Below are 23,592 nucleotides of genomic sequence, written 5' to 3' on the forward strand. Positions count from 1 at the left end.
AAAGAAAGAAAGAAAGAAAGAAAGAAAGAAAGAAAGAAAGAAAGAAAGAAAGAAAGAAAAGAAAGAGAAAAGGGAAGGAGGGAAGGAGGGAAGGAGGGAAGGAGGGAAAGAAAGGAAGGAAGGAAGGAAGGAGGAAGGAAGGATGGAAAGAAAGAAAAAGAAAGGAAGGAAGGAAGAGGAAGAGAGGAAGAGAGGAAGAAAGGAAGAAAGGGAGAGAAAGAGAGAGAGAGAGAAAGGAAGAGAAAGAGACAGAAGAGTACATGAGCTCCCTCCACAATATAGTAGATGGGATCCTGAAATTTTATCTTGTAAAATATGGGGGTCACATTATTGCAAGAAAATGAAATATAGTAGGTGAGTTGTTTTTTTTTTGATATACTGTTACAAAAAGCACAAAGCAATGATAGTGAAGCTTAAACTGTACACAGCTGACCGTACATTAAACCTTAAAAGACCCAAATGATCATGAGGCAGTTACTTCCTATCCATTAAGGTAAGAACTTTGCTTGCTCTTGTCTAAGAAGTGGGCAAGGGTAGACAACTGGAGGCAATCAGCAATCCTGTTACATCCAATTGTATACATTATATTGTGGCAGGGTGTTATTGTACTTGATTGTGTCCCAAAGACATGGCAAGGACAGTCTTTTATAGTTGTATTCTTTTATGCCAAAGTTCTGGGAATATAGTAAATGCTTAGTGTTTATCCATTTTTCTTTCTGCCTTTCCATCCAACCATCCATTCATCCATTTATCCTCTGCAGTGTTCACAAGTGCTCACTAAATAATTATTGGTTCATTAACTAAAGTGAAGAACAGCACGTGAGTACATTTTGGCATTGGGGTCTTTTACTTCGGTAGTGTTCTTCAAATGCTGTGAAAACTTTCCAAGAATTGAATGGGAGTAGATAATTTTTTTTTCTTTTTTCTTTTTTTTTTTTTAGACGGAGTCTTGCTCTGTCGCCCAGGCTGGAGTGTGCAGTGGCCAGATCTCAGCTCACTGCAAGCTCCACCTCCCGGGTTTACGCCATTCTCCTGCCTCAGCCTCCCGAGTAGCTGGGATTACAGGCGCCTGCCACCTCGCCCGGCTAGTTTTTTTTATTTTTTTAGTAGAGACAGGGTTTCACCGTGTTCACCAGGATGGTCTCGATCTCCTGACCTCGTGATCCGCCCGTCTCGGCCTCCCAAAGTGCTGGGATTACAGGCTTGAGCCACCGCGCCTGGCCGGGAGTAGATAATTTTAAAAGAATCAATTTCCAGGTCTCTCTCTCTCTTTCTCTTTCTTTCCCTTCCTCCCTCCCTCCCTCCCTCTTTTTCTTTCTCTCCCTGCCTTTTCTCCTTTATTCCTGAAAATTTAAATCTAACAAGCTAATGCACTGGCAAATATTTACATCAACTCAAGTCTATTTCCTCCAGGAGACCTTTTTATACTATCCCACCTCCCATAGTGTGGTCTCAGAGCTGAATTTTTAATATAGTTATTTTTGTGAACATGAAGTGGAGGGAGCTCATGTACTCTTCTGTCTCTAACACTATTCTCTTTCATGCAAACTACAACACAATAACAAAACAGAACACCCAAAACCAAAATCCCTTTGGGCTGACAAATTACAAAAAAATTGATAGTTCTCATGAGCCAGGACAGGATTTTGTTGTCTTCAGTCCAGCGGTGTGCTGGTAATTGCTTAACAGCCAGCTCAGGATGGGGGAAGGGCTTATTTGTGGCATTTGCTGATTTCAGTGGTATAAATACTCCACCATGGCCAATTTCAAGCTACCGACATGGAGTCAGCCAGCATACAAAATTCCTGAAAATTTAACAAGCAGCTATGAGCTGATTTTGGCACACCACTGGGACTCCTCATTTATCCCTCAGCAGGGTACCTTCCTGTAACTATCAAACGGCACCAAGGTACACAATGGCTCGGGTCATCGTGCCTGGTGCCAAAGTTTATTTGAGAAGCAGAACTCACTTGGTAAGAAAATCTGCTATGAAAGTCAGCAGGCACATAAGGGTGTTTCATGCGTTCTCTTAACCCAGCTGGAAGGAGGCACCAACACTACTGCTTGATGGACAAAGAATGCAAAAAGAGGCCGGGTGCAGTGGCTTCACGCTTGTAATCCCAGCACTTTGGGAGGCTAAGGAGGGTGAAACACAAGGTCAGGAGATCAAGACCATCTTGGCTAACACGGTGAAACCCCATGTCTACTAAAATTACAAAAACAGAATTAGCCGGGCGTGGTGGAGGGTGCCTGTAGTCCCAGCTACTCTGGAGGCTGAGGTGGGAGAATGGCGTGAGCCCGGGAAGTGGAGCTTGCAGTGAGCCTAGTTTGCACCACCGCACTCCAGCCTGGGTGACAGAGTGAGACTCCGTCTCAAAAAAAAAAGCAAAAAGAAGGGAGAAAACTCTCCAGAGGATCCACTAAGGACAGTGGGCAGCCCCATTTTTCTGTGAGCCACTGCAATTGTCTATGGCTCTTTTGCAGATGTCAAATGTCTTCCTACACATTCCTTTTAGTTTGCTGTGATACGCAGCTTAGTTATTAAAAAAAAAAAAATCCAGAGATGTTTTCTGTTAAAAAGTTTCAAGGGCCAGGCACAGTGGCTCATGCCTGTAATCCCAGCACTTTGGGAAGCCAACGCAGGAGGATGGATTGAATCCAAAAGTTTGAGACCAGCCTGGGCAACATAGCGAGACCCTGTATCTACAGAAAAAAAAAAAAAAAATTAGCCATGCGTGGTGGCATGCAGCTGTAGTCACAGCTACTCTGGAGGCTGGGGTGAGAAGATCACTTGAGCCTGGGAGGTTGGGGGTGCAGTAAGCCGAGATCATGCCACTGCACTCCAGCTTGGGTGACAGCGTGATTAAAAAAAGATTCAGGGAGAGATGTCTTGGTTTTATCACCAACAGAACTTACCCGTTTGACACAGTACAAGCTGTAAAGCTCGGCCCATGGTAAGCACTTACAGAAATCCCCTGTGAGTGAACTTCTGCAGCAGAGCACTGCTGATTTTGTAAGATAACCCCTGCATCCCATGAGTGACAGGTCTTGATCTGGGCTTGAGAGATGTAATATTTTGATAAAAAATGGCACTTCCTTTTGAAGCATATATTTGCGTGTGCTGAGCAGTACCGCGGGAGCCTCAGCGAGTGCCTAAGCGAGGCTGACACGGTCTCTCCCAGCTCGCTCCAGCCACCCTTCTTCACACATCTAAATGTGGCAGTAATTAACATCCATAAACCACACATGTGGCTTAGTTTTTTTTTTTTTTCACCTTTCAGAAGCATCAAAGTAGTTTGTACTTCTTACAAGTACCAAAGAGTTGTATACCTCAAAAGGGACTGAGACTATGCCATGGAAAGCTACTGAAGATGGGAGCTATGTATCCTAAGGGGGAGAATAATTATTTTTTTCAGCAAACTTTCTATTAAAGTTCTTATCTTTGATCTAAGCATCTACACTGCACAAGATGTCACAATAGAGAAAATGTAAGGCCTTTCAAAAATGATCAAATTCAACTTTTCACATGGAATCAGACAAGACCCATAGCTCGTACAGGACAGAAGTAATTAAATACATACACCGATTGATCACCACTGTACAATTAATTTAAAAAGAAATCAATTTCATGATGGGTATCTGGTCTATTTGATATTTAGTTGTAGAGCCAGGAGATGAAGGGTGTACTGTGTTGAATAGTGTCCCTCCTAAATTCATGTCCTCCTGGAACCTCAGAATGTGACTTTATTTGGAAATATTGTCACAGTAGATGTAATTAGTTAAGATGAGGTCACACTGGATTAGGGTAGGTCCTAAATCCAATGACTAGTCTCCCTAGAGGAGGAGAGAAACAAGAGATGCTCACAGAGAAGAAGCCCATGTGACAATGGAGGCAGCGATTACAGTTATGCTGCCATGACCAAGGAACATCAGGCATTGTTGGAAGCCACCAGAAGCCAGAAAGAGGCAAAAAAGAATTCTTCCCTAGGCCCTTCCCATGGTGCTGCTGATACCTTAATTTTGAACTTCTACTCTCAAGAACAGTGAGATAAAAAATTTCTGTTGTTTTTTGACAAACTGGTGTTTTGTCACCCAGTTTGTGGTAATTTAGTTTCTGGAAAACTAAGACAAGGGGTCAATGTGCAGCTCAGGCAGGGGAAACAGCTAGAATTGATGGGTATCGAGGTATATTGTGTACTTTTTACCCCTACAGCAGCTCCAGAACAAATGGCTTGTATAAGTAGAGATAGTGGCTGATGGGGGCTGCTGAAAACTGGGGGGGACAGTGGAGTGTTAAATACAGGGGCTCAGTAGCCCAACTTTTATTCCTCAACTATTCAAAGAGGAAAAAATACTATCGGCAAATGTATCATACTCTCATAACATACATGCTCATGACAGAATCTTTCTTTCCATTTTCTTTTTATTTTTTGAGACAGAGTCTTACTTTGTCACCCAGGCTGGAGTGCAGTGGCATGATGTCCGCTCACTACAAGCTCCGCCCCTCTGGGTTCATGCCATTCTCCTGCCTCAGCCTCCCGAGTAGCTGGGACTACAGGTGCCCACCACCACGCCCAGTTAATTTTTTTGTATTTTTAATAGAGATGGGGTTTCACCATGTTTGTCAGGATGGTCTCGATCTCCTGACCTAGTGATCCGCCCGCCTCAGCCTCCCAAAGTGCTGGGATTACAGGTGTGAGCCACCACGCCTGGCTACTTCCATTTTCTAAGTGGGAAATGGCAAAGACAGGAATCCAATCTCAGAGGAAGAAGGACTGAAACAAAAAGCCACAAGAGTTCTATTTCAGTCATTCAGGCCATAAGGCTGTGTCTTTTCCACTAATTGAAGCACCTAATTACATTCTATCTGAAATTGTTTGTGCATGACAATTGCCTTGCTGGGATGACATTCCACCATCTCGAGTCTTATCTCTACCTAGTTAATATCCCTCAGTACACTAGCATGAAACACACCTTCTGTCTAGCCTTGATACTCAGAGGTTTTTATTTTATTGTTAGTTGCTTGTGATCACAGGCCAAGATATAAGCAACAAGAATATTCTTTCTCATGATACGTTAGAAAATTGTTTTAACTCTTGCTTTTGACATCACAGTATGTCGCTGACATTTTAGATCCAAGTAGACAGTCCCAAATCTTTTGTATTCAGTAAAGTGCCTGTGATATTCCCAGCACTCATTGGATGCTAAACAAAAATAAAGACTTGGGGATCTCTGGGTTATTTCCTATGGCTCAAGATTAGTCTGAAGATAGTTACGGTTGGTCACTAAGAGGAAGAGAAATAATAATTGTTTATAAGAGTGAATGAGCAGGCTAGAAAAAGAACTCTGAATTTCTTCTTTTCTTGTGCTTTCCAATCTGGTTGGATTATACCACTTCATAGGTAAGCATTCTTAGAAAGATGTAAATATAGGCCGGGCGTGGTGGTTCACGCCTGTAATCTCACCACTTTGGGAGGCCGAGGTGGGCGGATCACAAGGTCAGGAGATGGAGACCATCCTGGCTAACACGATGAAACCCTGTCTCTATTAAAAATACAAAAATAATTAGCTGGGCGTGGTGGCGGGCGCCTGTAGTCCCAGCTACTAGGGAGGCTGAGGCAGGAGAACAGCATGAACCCGGGAGGCGGAGCTTGAGGTGAGCCGAGATGGCGCCACTGCACTCTGGCCTGGGGGACAGAGCGAGACTCTTGTTTCAAAAATAAAAATAGGGGAGGGGGGAGGGGGGAGGGATTGCACTGGGGAGTTATACCTGATGTAAATGATGAATTGATGGGTGCTGACGAGTTGATGGGTGCAGCACACCAACATGGCACAGGTATACATATGTAACAAACCTGCACGTTATGCACATGTACCCTAGAACTTAAAGTATAATTAAAAAAAAGAAAAAAAAAACAAAAATAAAAATAAAAAAGAAATATATAAATATAGCTTAGGGCTCCTTTTTCAAAAAGTTTATGATATAATGGGGTGAAAGCTTGCCATGCACAAACAATTTCGAATACAATATAATTAGGTATTTAAATAAGTACTAACTGAACATACCCTTAAAAATTCAGCTCTGAGACCACACTGTGGGAGGTGGGATAGTATAAAAAAGTCTCCTGGAGGAAATAAACTTGAGTTGATGTAAATATTTGCCAGTGCATTAGCTTGTTAGATTTAAATTTTCAGGAATAAAGAAGAAAACCAACTAAATGGTAACACAACATTTAGTCTACATATGGTTTTATTTATGTCTACTTAATTTATGTAACTAGAGCTATATCAACTATACATGCATGTGATACAAAGCTGTTACTGATATATATTTTTCTAATTTTTAAAGTAATAGTGTTAGAATCCTCACTGATGCCCTTTTGAAATGGTTACACAAACACTGTTCCTTTCAAGTGCCAAATCTTTTCTTAACTAATCATACAATAAATGTATACACTAGGTTAGGAGTAAGGGAATTATGGCCTGCAGGTCAAATCCAACCCACTGCCTATTTTTGTAAATAAAGTTTTATTGGTACAAAGCCACTCATATTCATTTATGCATCTTCTGTAGTTGTCTTACCTTGCAATGGCAGAGTTGAGAAGATGCAAGAGAGATTGTATAGCCCACAAAGCCTAAGATATTTACTATTTCATCCTTTACAGAAAAAGTTTGCTAATACCCTCACTAGGCTCCTGGGAATATACTGTAAAACATTACCACAATGTCTGTGGGATCATAAACAAGTGTATTTATGTTCAATGTTAATACTTTTGTTTGTTTTATTTTTGTTTTTTTCAGACAGAGTCTCACTCCGTCACCCAGGCTTGAGTGCACTTGGTGCGATCTCAGCTCATTGCTGGAACCTCTGCCTCCCAGGCTCAGAAGATTCTCCCGCCTTAGCCTCCCGAGTAGCTGGGATTACAGACATGCGCCACCATGCCCAGCTAATTTTTGTGTTTTTAGTAGAGACGGGGTTTCACCATGTTGGCCAGGCTAGTCTTGAACTCCTGACCTCAGGCGATCTGCCTGCCTGGGCCTCCCAAAGTGCTGGGATTACAGGCGTGTGCCACCATGCCCGGCCAATGTTAACACTTTTTAAAAGTTTTTTCCGAGTATTTTTGTTTTGTTTTCCAAACAACTCTAGTTGGGTAAAAACTTTTCCCCTAGAAATTAGTCTGTCTTTCCACAAGAGAAAAAATAAAGTGAGTGTTTCCTATCAGGGTGTGAAATTTTCTATAAAACAATTTTCTTAGAGCTGGAAACTTATGAAGATGCACATGATATTTCATTTTTTAACATATAAATTAAACATAACTGCAATTATTCTGAATTTTAAACACTCCAGACAAGTCTTTGGTTCCTAAAATCTTTCAAATGACATTAAAAAATAAATGCTTCCATTAAACTTAAACATAATAGATTTCTCTAAAGCACGTTTTTAAATAGTTATTACGTTATAGCTAAGTTCCCCTAATTACCTTTAAAAGTATAATTCTAATTCTAGTCTTTTCTTTTTTTATAGATGGAGTCTTGCTATATTGCCCAGGCTGGAGTGCAGTGGCTATTCATAGGTGTGATCATGATGCACTCCAGCCTCAACCTCCTGGGATCAAGTGCTCCTCCTGCCTCAGCCTCCTGAGTAGCTGGGACTACAGGCTTGTGTCACAGGGAATATACTGTAAAACATTACCACAATGTCTGTGGGATCATAAACAAGTGTATGGGATGCTAAACAGCACAGTGCTGTGGGATCATAAACAGCACTGGGCCTAACTCTAGTCTTAATGTTTTCCTGTGCTGCATATGGCAGTGGTACCTTATTATGCAATAGGTATAACTTCTATTGGGCAATGCTGTTTTTACATTCTATTACTTTTATAATTTAGTATGTATAATTTATACATACTGATCATATTATATATTTTATAAAAGCAGGGTCCTGGTAACCACCTTTTCCAAACATACACGACCCAGATTAAGCGCCAGTATTAATAGTACAGTAGAGTAGTCCCCCCTTATTCACAGAGGATACTTTCCAAGACCCCCAGTGGAGGTCTGAAATTGCAGATAGTACCAAACCCTATATACAGTCACATGCTCCTTAACGATGGGATGCATTCTAAGAAATGGATCATGAGGTGATTTCATCATTATGCAAACATTATAGAGCACACTTTATATATAGAAACCTAGACAGTATGGCCTACTACAAACCTCAGGTATATGGTACAGCCTACTGCTCTTAGACTGTACAACATGTTACTGTACTGAATACTGTAGGCAACTGTAACACAATGGTAAGTATTTGTATATCTAAACATAGAAAAGATACAGTAAAAATAGGTCTTAACTTATGAGACCACCACTGTTTTTGCAGTCCATCATTGACCAAAACGTTGTGTGGTATATGACTGAATACTGTGTTTTTTCCTATACATACACACCTAAGATAAAGTTTTAATTTATAAATCTGGCACAGTAAGAGATTAGTAATAATAACAATAAAATAGAACAATTATAACACTATACTATAATAAAAGGTATGTGATTATTGACTGTCTCTCAAAATATTTTATTGTACTGAACTCACCTATTTTGGGATCATGGTTGACCATGGAACTGAAACTGCAGAAAGTGAAACCGCAGAGAAGGGGGACTATTATAATCTGTTTGCAGATTAATCACAAAATAATGGAATGATCTTTCAACATTGTAATTAACCTATTCAGGCCAGGAGTTGTGTAATCCTAGCACTTTGGGAGGCCAAGGTGGGCAGATCACTTGAGGTCACGAGTTCGAGACCAGTCTGGCCATCCAGTAGAGATGGTAAAACCCCGTCTCTCCTAAAAATATAAAAATTAGCCAGGCATGATGGCACATATCTGTAGTCCCAGCTACTCAGGAGGCTGAGGCATGAGAGGTCACTTGAAATTAGGAGGCAGAGGCTGCAGTGAGCTGAGATCGTACCACTGCACTCCAGCCTGGGCAACAAAGCAACAACTAAAACAACAACAATAACAAAATTAGCCTATTCATTTCTTTCTGAATGAAGCTTAAAGTAAATAACTGTTTCTTTTCTCTTTCCCAAATTATTTAGAGGGATTGATTATATCTTCTATTCTCTATCAAGAACTGCATGATACTCCTGGACCCCAAGCAACTGAGAAAAATAATTTCTCTACACAGACATCCTATTAACCCATTGACATGCAGTTGGAGGTAAGGTGATACAATTGTATGGGTTCCTAACAAGGTGCTTCACCACTTGGGTTTTAACAATATTTGTTTTAAATTCCTATTATTGAATGGAAATTATTGGTTTCTTGTTTATGTTTCAGTATTTAATCTGTTTTTTTTTTATCCCAAACTACCTGAAAATATAAAACTCATAGGCTACTCCTGAACCCAAAGTAAATTTGTAACATAAATTATAAATTCCCAAACCAACAGTGGCATAGGGATCACTATTTCAACTACAGACTTAATGGTATTGCCTACCAGAACTCAGAAACCATAACTCAGAAAAAAAACAAGCCACAAGCACAGCTATCATTTGCCTCATTCTGAGTGAGACTCCATGGATGTCACCTTCAAGAAGTTGCATGAAGCTGATACATCATATGCCTTTCCTCAGCACAAATGACCACATCCTGTGCCAGGCAGCATTTTTCTGTCTCTGTGGTTAAAAACTGGTACAAATTAATGTATAGTTCGGCACAGCTGGAATGTTATTTGAAGCTGTGATTTGAATCTCAGAAGTTTTAGACAAATAACTCCATTTCTTGGTCTCTTAAGACATTTAAGGTAAAAGAAGAAGACTCTGAGCAATGATTTTCTTTTCTTGAGAAGGGGTCTCATTCTACTGTCCAGACTGGAGTGCTGCAGCGTGATCTTGGCTCACTGCAACCTCTGCCTCCTGGGCTCAAGTGATCCTCCCACCTCAGCCTCCTAAGTAGCTGGGACTACAGGCACACACACGACTAATTAAAAAAAAATTTTTTTTTGTAGAGATGGGGTTTTGCCATATTGCCCAGGCTGATCTCGAACTCCTGACCTCAAGTAATCCACCCACCTTGGCCTCCCAAAGTATTAGGATTACAAGTGTGAGCCAAGCCACTGCACCCGGCCTGTTTTCTTTTCTTCCTTAAAGAAACTCATATACACACACATATAACTGACCTAGGGCTTTCATTTAGCCGCTTACTCAACAAAATTTATTGCATACCTACCACAGTAGGTCCAGGTACTGTTCTAGGTGCTGTAAATATCTAGCAAGGAAAAAAATAGCCCAAGATCCAGGTTAATGAAGGCTGGAAGGAGAGTAGACACTAAACAAAACTCCAAAGTTATCTGTGTTCAGTGTCATGCGATGAATTAAAATAGGACTGTGTTAAAATAGTGACTGAATTGTCAGGAAAAGCTTTTCTGAAGAAATGACATTTAAGATGAGATCTGACTAACAGAGTAACATTCATAAAGTAAAAGTGATTAGATTTATCAACATAAATGTTACCATAAAATGTGAGTAATATTAATATAAATATAATGCTCAAAACTCACAAAAAAGCCTGGAAGTAAGTACTCTGTAATGCTATTAGAGACTATCTTTGGGTGGTAGGATAGAGGTGGGGTTTTCTTTTCTCTTTCTATTTCAATGAACTTTCCAAACTGTGGTATAATACAAAAACATATTTGGTCTTTGTTCCTGCTCCCAGGATCAGGCACAGAACTTTTAAAGACCTTGGAATTTCCTAAGTAATAGAAGCGTTTGTTGTTGTTGTTGTTGTTGTTGTTTGCTTTGTTTTGCTTTGTTTTTCTCACTAGATCCTCCTGCCTCAGCTTCTAAGTAGCAGGGACAGGAGTGTGTTATGTATTCATAAAGAGCCCCTTTCAATAGCACCTTAGATTATGCTAATGAGGTAGCTGAGGCATGGGCCACTAGACAGCCTCAGGATAGAGCTATTTACCAGAAGGACCTGGTAATTAGAGAGCTGGACCTTTCAGCCCCACCCAGTGACCTCAGGCAAGAAGAGGGAGGAAACTGGGCTGGAGATGAGTCCTGTAAACGTCCTTCAACAAGATTCAGAGAGCTTCCAGGTTGGTGAATATAGAGAGGAGCTGGGGGTGTGGCATGCCCAGAGAAAGTATGGAAGCTTCATGTCACCCCTTCCTTGCTCTGTGCCTCCCTACCATTTGACTGTTCCTGAGTTGTATCTTTTATAATAAACTGGTAGTGATAAGTAAAAACATTTTTTGAGCTCTGTGGGTCATTCCAGAAAATTATCAAACCTGAGGAAGGATGTGGGAACACTCAAATTTGCCCAAGTTGGAAGAAGTGTGGGTCACCTGAGGGCCTGGTATTTGAGACTGGTGTCTGAAGTAGGGGCAGTCTGTGGGACTGAGCCCTTAACCTGTGTGGTCTGTACTAATTCTCAGAGTTAGTATCAGAATTGAATTGAATTGTTGGACACCCAACAACTGAATTGTCTAGAGACTTGGTTGTGGATTGAAAACACCCCAGAATTGGTGTCAGGAGTAGGATTTGCTAGATCAGCCCTGGCTCACAGAAACATGTGGTTTGTAAGGATAAAAATAAAAGGGTAGGGAATGAGGAAATTTTGATTCCTGAGTGGCCATATAGTCACCTATGGAGCAGCAACTGGCCTGTGATCAGTTACTAAAGGTAAAAGTTACCAGTGAAATTTAAAGATGAACCCAACTCCTGGGGCGCTGGTTCACTGAATACTTAAGGAAATGCAAACTAATAAGGAAAAAGTGAAATACACAATCCAATGGTTATTGTTATCTGTAACAGCTAAAATGAAAGTTAAAAAGAGTGTTGGGTTGGTGAAATGAAAGTTAAAAAGATGTTGAACCACGCTCAGATTCCAGTGGGCCTGAACTTTGGATGCTAGACTCAAAGCTGCCTCTAATGGGAAAAAATATGTGAGAAAAACAGAAAATATCTCTAAGATCTCTGGTCACCAAAAAGAGAGTCCAGGTAGGGGAGGGCAAAACCAAGAAACTACTGAAACCAGGGGTTATAGTGTGAAAGAGTTACTTTATTTTGTAGGTCAGTACCATCAGCTTCCTAAAGAATTTTGACTAAAATGAATTGCAAGAGTAAATAATTTAGGGGCAGCATATTGGCATTTAAATGCTTCAGCGCGGAAGAGCATGTTTGGGTTGATACAGGATCCACAGCTCACTATGGAACAATCACAGACGGCTACACATGATCCAGACACACAGCAGGTCATTCCTAAGGGAACAGCTGACCTGTTGGACCAGATAAGAGCCATTATAAGGTCTATTTACCTTAAGAAGGGGAACTATCTGACTTCCCCTTTCAATGCCAACTGGAACACCCCAGATGAAGCAGCTGATATGCTTCATATGCAAGCCATGTGGAACTGGCTTTGTGATAATCAGGATTCACACACTAAATATGCCCATTACCCAGGCGATATGGCTTGGCTGTGTCCCCACCCAAATCTCATCTTGAATTGTAAGCCCCATAATCCCATGTCATGGGAGGGACGCAGTGGGAGGTAACTGAATCATGGGAGTGGTTTCCCCCATGCTGTTCTCGTGATAGTGAGTGAGTTCTCACAAGATCTGATGGTTTTATAAGCATCCAATATTTCCCCTGCTGGCACTCACTCTCTCTTCTGCCATCCTGTGAAGAGGTACCTTCTGCCATGATTGTAAGTTTCCTGAGGCCTCCCTAGCCATGCAGAACTGTGAGTCAATTAAACATCTTTTCTTTATAAATTACCCAGTCTTGGGTATGTCTTCATAGCAGTGTGAGAGTGGACTAATACAGTAAATTGGTACCACAGAGAGTGGGGTACTGCTACGAAGATACCCAAAAATGTGGAAGCAACTTTGGATCTGGGTAAAAGACAGAGGCTGGAACAGCTTGGAGGGCTCAGAAGAAGACAGAAAAATGTGGGAAAGTTTGGAACTTCCTAGAGACATGGAGGGCTCAGAAGACAGGAAGATGTGGGAAAGCTTGGAACTTCCTAGAGACTTATTGAATGGTTTTGACCAAAATGCTGACAGTGATATGGACAATGAAGTCCAGGCTGAGGTAGTCTCAGATGGAGATGAGGAACTTCTTGGGAACTGGAGCAAAGGTAACGTTTGCTATGCTTCAGTAAAGAGACTGGCAGTATTTTGCCCCTGCCCTAGAGATCTGTGGAACTTTGAACTTGAGAGAGATGATTTAAGGTATCTGTTGGAAGAAATTTTTAAGCAGCAAAGCGTTCAAGAGGAAGCAAAGCATAAAAGTTTGGAAAATTTGCAGCCTGACAATGTGATAGAAAAGAAAAACCCATTTTGAGGAGAAATTCAAACCAGCTGCAGAAATTTGCATAAGTAACGAGGTGCCTAATGTTGATTACAAAGACAATGGGGAAAATGTCTCCAGGGCATATCAGAGACCTTCACAGCAGCGCCTCCCATCACAGGCCCAGAGGTCTAGGAGGAAAAATGGTTTCCTGGGCTGGGTCCAGGGTCCCCCTGTTCTGTGCAGGCTCAGGACATGGTGCCCTGTGTCCCAGCTGCTCCAGCTGTGGCTAAAAGGGGCAAAGGTACAGCTCAGGCTGTTGCTTCAGAGAATACAAGCCCCAAGCCTTGGCATCTTTCATGTGATGGTGAGCCTATGGGTTCAGAGAATTCAAGAATTGAGGTTTGGGAACCTCTGCCTAGATTTCAGAGGATGTATGAAAACATCTGGATGTCCAGGCAGAAGTTTGCCTCAGGGGTGGAGCCCTCATGCAGAATTTCATGCAAAAGGGAAATGTGGGGTCAGAGCCCCCACACAGAGTCTCCACTTGGGCACTCCCTAGTGGAGCTGTGAGAAGAGGGCCACTGTCCTCCAGACCCCAGAATGGTAGATCCATTGATGGCTTGTGTCATGCACCTGGAAAAGCCACAGACACTCGACGCCAGCCTGTGAAAGCAGCTGGGAAGGGGGCTGTACCCTGCAAAGCCACAGGACAGGGGCGGAGCTGCCCAAGGCCATGGGAGCCCACCTCTTGCATCAGTATGACGTGGATATGAGACATGGAGTCAAAAGGGATCATTTTGGAACTTTAAGGTTTAATGACTGCCCTATTGGATTTCAGACTTACATGGGGCCTGTATCCCTTTTGCTTTGGCCAATATCTCCCATTTGGAACCAGTATATTTACCCAATGCCTGTACCCCCACTGTATCTGGGAAGTAACTACCTTGCTTTTGATTTTACAGACTCATAGGCAGAAGGGGCTTGCCTTGTCTCAGATGAGACTTTGGCCTTGGACTTATAGGTTAATGTTGAAGTGAGTTAAGACTTGGAGGACTGTTGGGAAGGCATGATTGTGCTTTGAAATGTGAGGACATGCAATTTGGGTGGGGGTTGGGGCAGAATGATATGGTTTAACTGTGTCCTTACCCTAATCTCATCTTGAATTGTAACCCCCATTATCCCCACATGTTGTGAGAGGGACCCGGTGGGATTGAATCATGGGGTAATTGAATTATGGAGGTGGTTTCCCCCATGTTGGTCTCATGATAGTGAGTTCTCACAAGATCTGATGGTTTTGTTTTGTTTTGTTTTTCCTTTTGAGATGGAGTCTTGCTCTGTCACCCGGGCTGGAGTGCAGCAGCGTGATCTTGGCTCACTGAAAGCTCCATCTCCAGGGTTCAAGCCATTCTCCTGCCTTAGCCTCCCAAGTAGCTGGGACTACAGGTACCTGCCACCACCACCAGCTAAGTTTTTGTATTTTTAGGGGAGATGGGATTTCACCATGTTAGCCAGGATGGTCTCAATCTCCTGATTTTGTGATCCTCCCGCCTCAGCCTCCCATAGTGCCGGGATTACAAGCATGAGCCACTGTGCCTGACCAAGATCTGGTGGTTTTATAAGTGTCTGGCAGTTCCCCTGCTGGAACTCATTCTCTCCTGCCGCCCTGTGAAGAGATGCCTCCTGCTATGATTGTAAGTTTTCTGAGGCCTCCCCATCTATGTAGAACTGTGAGTCAATTAAACCTCTTTTCTTTATAAATTGCTCAGTCTTGGATATTTCTTCATAGCAGCATGAGAACAGACTAATACACCAGGTCATGGTAAATGCCTCGGTTAAGTGGTGTCTAAGAATGTACATGTCAGATATGATATGGTAAAGTCAGTGTGGACACAAAGAAAATAAGAACAAGACCTGGAAAGAAATTTGTCACATTCACAGGTCCCAGAGAGATGGTTATTATGTGCTATGCAAGGTCACAGGAGAAAGCACCAGTGTTGGTCAGGAGGCAGAAAAGAGGAATGAGGAAAAAGCTTAGGTCAGAGCCTTTATTGGGGTTTCTGTGGAAAAGGCAAGGCAGGGCTGGGTAAACAGTTTAGGATTGGCTAGTCTGAATAATTCTGGTGGGCTTTAGGGCATAAGGATGGTCTCTGGTTGACTAGTATCTGGCCCTGGGATGACTTAGGGTAGAGGAAATTCAGGCTTGGTGTGTGACAGTTGGATAATGACTTATGGCAAAAACCTGTGAGCGCTTCCCAGCGATGACAACAACTGGATTTTGGACCAGAGAATTTCCATTTGAGGGGCAATTATTAGCCTGCTATTGGACATTAATTGAAGTTGTCATTATGATTAAAGGACAAAAAAAAATTTTTAAACCTAAAATATGAATGAAGTCTTGGGTGATGTCAGAGAAGTGTTCTAATGGGGAGGGCAGTGCCCAGAAGAGTTCTATAACATAGAAATAGTTTATAGAGAATCATGCTACCTGGGGAATGAAAAGATGATATACTCGGGAGTAGGGATCCTCTTTTCTTCTACAACTGACTTTGGAACTATATGAGGAGCTACTGGATTCTATCATCACTTAAACAGTGCCCTATAAAGTAGTCTTTGACCAACAGAGAGATGCTTGATTTGTGGATGGAGGTTTTTTTGTTTGCTTTTTGAGACGGGGTCTTATTCTATCATCCAGCCTAGAGTGCAGTGACACAATCAGCGCTCACTGCAGCCTCAACCTCCCAGGCTCAAACGATCCTCCCACCTCAGTCACCCAAGTAGATGGGACCACAGGCATGTGCCACCATGCCTAGCTAATTTTTAAGTGTTTTGTAGAGACAAGGTCTCACTATATTGCCCAGGCTGGTCTTAAACTCCTGAGCTCAAGCAATCCTCCTGCCTTGGCCTCCCAAAGTGTTAGGATTACAGGCAAGAGCCACCATGCCTGGCTGTGGATGGTAGTTTTAAGGTAAATGGACAACATCCTGTTTGGAACACCACAACTGTAATTAAAGAAGGTAAAAACAAATCAGCTCGGTGAGCTGAATAATCTGTTGTTTTCCTAAAAGTGATGGAAGAACTGAACAGTGATACATGCCTATATGTTTCAGTTTCTGATTCATGGGCAATGGCCAACAGCCTGTCCATGTGGTAAGGCAAGAGTGCAATGGAAACTTGCATATTAAAGGGACTCTCATATGGGAAAAAGCCCTATGGAAATCACTATAGGAATTTGAGGGGTGCATTAAAGTAGGAGATGTCAATGCTCAGCAAAAGACCCCCCTTCCAGATTTGGAAGCTGATCAGAACCAATTAGTAAGTATCACAGTGTGCTTGTTTGAGGTAAGCATGTGGGTCCATGAAATGAGTAGACAGGTTGTCAGGTGCTACAGCCACTGCAGAAGATGGGCTGAATTTGGACATATTTCTCTAGGACCCCCTGAGGCACAAAATAGCAACAAACTATTCTGTCTGCCAATAAGAGAGACTGTTACTGTAGATGACTATGGGGAAGATTCCCCAGGGGGAAGACCCTACACATAGTTGGCAAGTGGATTGCATTGAAGAGCCAATGCTGGTAGTCCCAAAGGCTACAAATCATTCTTGTTTTTGTTCTTTTTTTGAGATGGAGTCTCACTGTGTCACCCAAGCTGGAGCGCACTGGTGCAATCTCGGCTCACTGCAACTTCCACCTCCCAGGTTCAAGCAATTCTCCTGCCTCAGCCTCCCCAGTAGCTGGGATTACAGGTGAGTACCACCACACCTGGCTAATTTTTGTATTTTTAGCAGAGATGGGGTTTCACCAGTTGGTCAGGCTGGTCTCGAACTCCCAACCTCAAACGATCCACTTGCCTCAGCCTCCCAAAGTGCTGGGATTACAGGTGTGAGTCACTATGGCTTGCCTGTTGTTGTTGTTTTGAGACAGGATCTCATTCTATTGCCCAGGCTGGAGTGCAGTGGCGGGATCACAGCTCACTGCAGCCTCAACCTCCCAGGCTCAAGTGATCCTTCAGCCTTAGCCTTCCAAGTAGCTGGGACTACAGGTACACACCACCACCCCTGGCTAATATATTTGTATTATTATTATAATTATTATTTTTTTTAATAGAGATGGGGCTTCACCATGTTGCCCAGGCTGGGCCGAATTCCTGAGCTCAAGAGATCCTCCTGCTTCAGTCTCTCAAAGTGCTGGGATTACAGGTTTTGACAGGGATAAACACTGACTCTGGATGGGGCTTTGCTTATCTGGTGGTAGACACAAATTGTCAGTACCATCAAAGAACCAGAACAGAAGATATTGCACCAATTTGAACGGCTGAGCCACATTTCTTCACACTAAGCAGCACTCTACCTACAGCCCATAATGTCAAACAACGGGCAAAGAGCTATCCTCCTCAGTAATAGTTTGATAGAGAATTGGACCAATTGAAACACTGTCTAAAATAGGGTGAGGTATAGGCATGAAGGGTTGGTTTATGCATGTGCACAAGTGTGAGGTCACTCTCAGATGAGCTAAGGGAGTGTTCCCACTAGGTAGATTCCTCTGTTTTTCTGGTGGATTGGGAAGAGGAGGTGGGGGAGGATGCTGATATGATTATACAATTCTTGCCAAAGAGGAGGACATTGGTGTGATGACTATTCTTTTTTTCCTTCCCTACGTCGTCACATCAGCTTTCTCTTTCCTATCAGATGCAGTGGTTGCAAGACCAGCGCTGCAACCTACAAGTGCCAGAAACAGAGATGATTCCCAAAGCAAGAAACTGTAACCATAGCTTTAAACCTTCAGCTATGGGAAAGTTTAAAGGTGGGAAAGTTTGGGCATAGACAGTAAGAACGAGGAAGAGTAGCTGAGAGTAAAGGAATGAATAAATGAGTTATGTAACAAGTCCTGTTGAGTCATCCTAGCAAATTATTAAACATGTGGAGGGGAGTCCCCGATTTTGTAGCTAAGCCAGACAGAAGTGCAGGTAATCTGGGGACCTGGTACTTGAGACTGGTGTCTGAAGTGGAGAGAGTACTGTGCAGTATTGTGGAACTGAGCCTGTAGCCTGTGGGGTCTACGCAAATATCAGGAATTAGAATCAGAATTGAATTGAATTGGGCTGGGCATGGTGGTTCATGTCTATAATCCCAGTACTTTGGAAGGCTGAGTTTGGCGATCACTTGAGGTCAGGAGCCCCTGGCCAGCCTGGCCAACATGGTAAAACCCTGTCTCTACTAAAAAAATACAAAAATTAGCTGGGTGTGGTGGTGGGCACCTGTAATCTCAGCTATTTGGGAGGCTGAGGCAGGAGACTCACTAAAACGTGGGAGGCGGAGGTTGCAGTGAGCATAGATTGTGCCACCGCACTCTGGCCTGGGCGACAGTGAGACTTCACCTCAAAAAAAAAAAAAATTGAATTGAATTGTTGGACACCAAGTCATTGTCTGGAGAACTGGAAAATTGGTTTGTTGGTGTCAGAAAACACCCCAGACAAACTTTCTACAATAAACATGTATTACTTTTATAATGGAAAATAGTAAAATAAACATTATATTTTAAGTAAAGTTAATACAATTGGAACTCTGGATAAGCACCTTAAATTCTCAAAATTTGCTGATAATGTACAACTATGAAATGCAAATATTTGTGAAATTAGCAAAACAGAATCACTCCTAACCAAACCCACAAATGCAAGTTTTCCCTGGAGAGCTGATTTCCTCTCCACACTAAGCCTTAGCAATATCTACAGCCATCAGTGTTTAGTCTGCACACTACGGCTCACCTCCTATGTCTTCGTCTTCATTGGCTGGGCCTTCTCCACTGTCCACATTTTCCATTTCATGAGATTTGGTTAAACTGTAGTCATTCAAAACCGCTGGACTTTCTAAAAGATAAAAGGAGTTTTAAGTATGTGGTTCAATGTTAAAGGATTTTTATAAATATGTATTAAGTAGACCTCCAATTAACTTTCAGCCTCACACAATCCTTTAGTGACAGTACCCCCTCACACATACCCAAAAGGGATATGTACATGAAAACTCTTGAGGTTTAGAAATATGCCCAGGGTTCACAGTGGCTCACGCCTGTAATTCCAGCACTTTGGGAGGCTGAGGTGGGCAGATCACCTGAGGTCAGTAGTTAGAGACCAGCCTGGCCAACATGGTGAAACCCCATCTCTACTAAAAATGCAAAAATTAGTTGGGCATGGAGGTGTGTGCCTGTAATCCCAGCTACTCGGGAGGCTGAGGCAGGAGAATCACTTGAACTTGGGAGGTAGAGGTTGCAGAGAGCCAAGATAGCGCCACTGCACTCCAGCCTGGGTAAGGCTTCGTCTCAAAAAAAAAGAAAAGAAAAGAAAAAGAAATATGCCCAGGGTCCATGTACCCTCTGAATACACACAACTTTCTTGAATATTTATTTCATCTGAGTTAAAGGGCACTCAGGTTCCTTCTGGAGAAAAATTCTCTCTCCATTGGTATATCTCACGATATTCAGGAGGAGGCCATTGCTATTTATGACAAAGCAGTGTCCAGAAATACTAAGCCTGCAAACACTGGCATAACCTAATTTGGGAAAGATGCTTTCCTATGAGGAAGATCTGTAAGCTTTCTGTATGCCAAATTCTGTTTTTCCCTTCTGTTCACATTATAAATGTGATTCTGTGGAAAACATATTGGACCCCAAGTTTCTTTATTTGTTTGAACATTTACTAAATGTTGACAAGGCTACCGATGTGAATAAGTCATTATGTCTTCAAGGAGCTCATACTTTGAGATACAGATAAGAGAAGCCCACAACTCTAACACACGGTAGGCTCAGACAAGGGATTAAATAAAGGAAATACAAAGTTTTATGAAAGTTCATAAGTGAAAGGGAGCAGACATAATAAAAGCATGCTTAAATAAATAGCAAACTTGTTACAAAATAAATTTAAGAGAAAGTATAATAAATATTGATAATACTAGAAGAAAAAGGAACGATGTAACTAGAATTAGTTTCACATATAAGCATAGTAGCTTAACAAAAAGAGGATAGCAGAAGAAATGAACTAAAAAGTTACCCTCCTTTTATCTAACTCCTTCCCAATCTTCAATAAAATATTTACTGAGTTCCCATTAACACAAAAAATAGTCAAAGACACTGACTCCCGTGGCACTGAGGCTGGGTTGAAATAAGGAGGTAACTAGAAGCTCTGCAGTGGCACTCCTTTCTGCAGAGCCACGACCAAATAGGCAGGAGCGAAAGAGAAACACGTTTCACAAAACCCATCACTAGGAGCCCCTGAAAATGTTATCACCATGGACTCAGTGTTTGATTTATGAATATCTAAAGTTTCTAATTTCTGCATATTATAATGTATACTCTGCAAACTCTAAGACACCATTCTAAACAATGGTTCACTTTTCTCAAGCCTGAAATGACTAAAATACAGTGGACACCTAAACAATTAATATGAGGTTTGGGTTCAATTAAAAGATGTGATTGGCCGGGTGCAATGGCTCATACCTATAATCCCAGCACTTTGGGAGGCCGAGGCAGGTGGATCACCTGAGGTTGGGAGTTCGAGACCAGCCTGACCAACATGGTGAAACCCTGTCTCTACTAAAAATACAAAAGTAGCCAGGCATGGTGGCGCATGCCTATAATCTCAGCTACTTGGGAGGCTGAGGTAGGAGAATCGCTTGAACCCGGAAGGCGGAGGTTGCGGTGAGCCGCGATCACGCCATTGCACTCCAGGCTAGGCAACAAGAGTGAAATTCCATCTCAAAAAAAAAAAGGTATGATTACAACTTACAGTAACACAAAAAGGCATTTCAGTGATAACTTAAATTTTGTAATACAATGTAAGCTTTGATTCACACAGTGAGTTAATCGATGAGGGAATGCAGAAGTTATTTTCAGGAAATAAATTATTATAAATGTTTATAATTTATTCTAGAGCAGGGATCAGTAAACTATGGCCTGAGACACAAGTCTGACCATAGCCTGCTTTTGTGTGAGCCCAGGAGGTAGGAATGGTTTTTCCATTTTTTAAGGGTTGTAAGACATACAAAAAATAATATGTGACAGAGACCATATGTGGCCTGCAAAGTCTAAATATTTACTATCTGGCCCTTTACAAAAAAGTTTGCAGACCACTGTTCTAGAGTAAAAATCGCAAGTTGTTCAAATACAAGCTACTATATTATTCAACAAAAATTGTCTTCAGAGCAATCAGCTGAAAAATTAAAAACAAACAAACAAACAGTGATCAACATTAGGTAGCGTGCATTTGGCCCTAGGATGCTAAAGAACTTACATGATCTAAACGGATGAGTTCTTTTTTCATCAGCAAGAGACAACCATATTAAAAAAAAACACACATTTCCATAGCATTTTTACTGCAACCAGAATAAGCATGATCTTCTTTCTTTGGTATTTTTAGTAAAGGTATATTTCCAGAGAGGAAAGACCCGATGTTACCTGTGGGCACAGACTGCTCCTGAGTGCTTTTGAGTTCCACATTTGTTTGTATATCTGAAAAGAAAGAGGTTATAAATATTAGCTACTTAGGGTACATTTCTACAGGTTTGAGCATTTCAAATTTAATAAGGGATACCATTTTAGAAAACTTAGCAGCAGAATTCCTCTTTCAGGGCAAGACTGCTCTTTCTCTATACTCTGCCTAAAAGCCTTTCAAGGAGAATGAAAAGAAAATATTGATGCAGCAACGTTACTCTAAGAACCGTCTGCCGGAGATCTACTTACACCAAGAATAATACGCAAAAAGTGGCTCCCATTAAAAATAATTTCATATATTCTTTATTCTTGCCCCATTTTTTATTATGAACACTGTTGAACACATAGGAAAAAAAAACAGTTAAAAGTGGTAAATATGTATAAAATGAAATACTAATCAGCCATTAAAAAGAATAAAATCGTGTCATTTGCAGCAATATCACATATCTTTCCACCCATTCATCACTTAATCCATTCATCGATCCAGCATTTTGATGCATTTCAAAATAAGTTGCAGATATCAGTCTACCTCAGTCCTAACATTTCAGCAGGATTATTATTAACTAAAATTCAGTATCTGTTTATAAGATTTTAAAAGGTAAATTTTACACACAGTGATAAGCACAGATCTTAGGTGTAACATTCTATAAGTTTTTAAAAATGCATATCCTCATGTAATACAAACCCCTATCAAGATACAGAACATTAGCATCATCCCAGAAAAGCTCCCTCACATCTCTTACTAGTCAATTCCCACCCACATACTCCAGAGACAACTACTGTTTTGACTTTTTCCACCATAGATTACTTTAGCCTATTTTAGAATGTTATAAAAACAGAATCACACAGACATATGGTATACATTATTTTGCCTGAGGCTTCTTTCACTCAACATAATGTTTTGAGATACATCCATTCTGTGGTGTTTATCAGTAGTTCATTCTTTTATATTGCTAAGTAGTATTCCATATGAATATCCCAGTTTGTTTATCCATTCTCTTATTGATGGACACCTAGACTGTTTCCAGTTTGGGCTATTTTAAGTCAAACTACTATGATATTCTTTTTTAAAATAATAAACTTTTAAATTTTAGAGTAGTTTTAAATTTATGGAAAAATTGCAAAGATAGCACAGAGAGTTCCCATATACCCCACACCCAATTTCCCCTATTATTAACATCTTACATTAGTATGGTACATCTCTTATAATTAATGAACATATAGTCATACATTATTACTATCTAAGTATTCAGATTTCCTTAGTTTTCATCTAATGTCCTTTTTCTGTTGCAGGATCCCTTCCAGGATCCCACATTACATTTAGTCGTCTCGTCTCCTTAGGTTCCTCTTGGTTGGAACAGTTTCTCAGACTTTCTTTGTTTTGATGATCTTGACAGTTTTAAGTACTGGTCAGGTATTTTGTAGAATGTCCCTCAACTGGGATGTGTTTGTTTTTCTCATGATTAGACTGCAGTATGATCATCCTTGCACAAGTATTTCTGTGGTCGTATGCTTTCATGTCTCTTGAATCAATACCTAGGTGTGGAATTACTGGGTTATAGGGTAGGAGGCATACATCTAGTTTCAACACAGTGAAACTAGAACTTGTTCAAAAGTGCTTCTTCCTTCTACTTTGGGCTTAACTTGCTCTGTTTCTGCCCTCTTAAGGTGAAATTTTAGTGACTGACTTTATTCCTTTCTTCTTTTCTAATTATAAACATTTAAAGCTATAAGTTTTCCTGCAAGCATTGCTTTAGCTGCATCTCATAAATGCTGATGTTTTATTTTAATTATAATTCAGTTATAATTTCCCTTG

The 23,592-nt window shown here is 41.3% G+C and overlaps 1 protein-coding gene across 1 annotated transcript in view; it reads right to left on the minus strand.

Moving 5' to 3' along the window:
- Positions 1 to 23,592, minus strand: part of IKZF3 (IKAROS family zinc finger 3) — a 96,766-nt gene that overhangs the window by 47,346 nt on the left and 25,828 nt on the right. Inside the window, exons 2-3 of the mRNA XM_023204245.1 lie at positions 21,741 to 21,794; positions 19,060 to 19,161 (exon numbers count right to left, since the gene is read on the minus strand). Coding sequence (XP_023060013.1) covers positions 19,060 to 19,161; positions 21,741 to 21,794 — 156 coding nt within the window. The remainder of the gene's footprint in view (positions 1 to 19,059; positions 19,162 to 21,740; positions 21,795 to 23,592) is intronic.

This window comes from Piliocolobus tephrosceles, chromosome 16 (assembly GCF_002776525.5).
Source record: "Piliocolobus tephrosceles isolate RC106 chromosome 16, ASM277652v3, whole genome shotgun sequence".
Lineage (NCBI taxonomy): Eukaryota > Metazoa > Chordata > Mammalia > Primates > Cercopithecidae > Piliocolobus > Piliocolobus tephrosceles.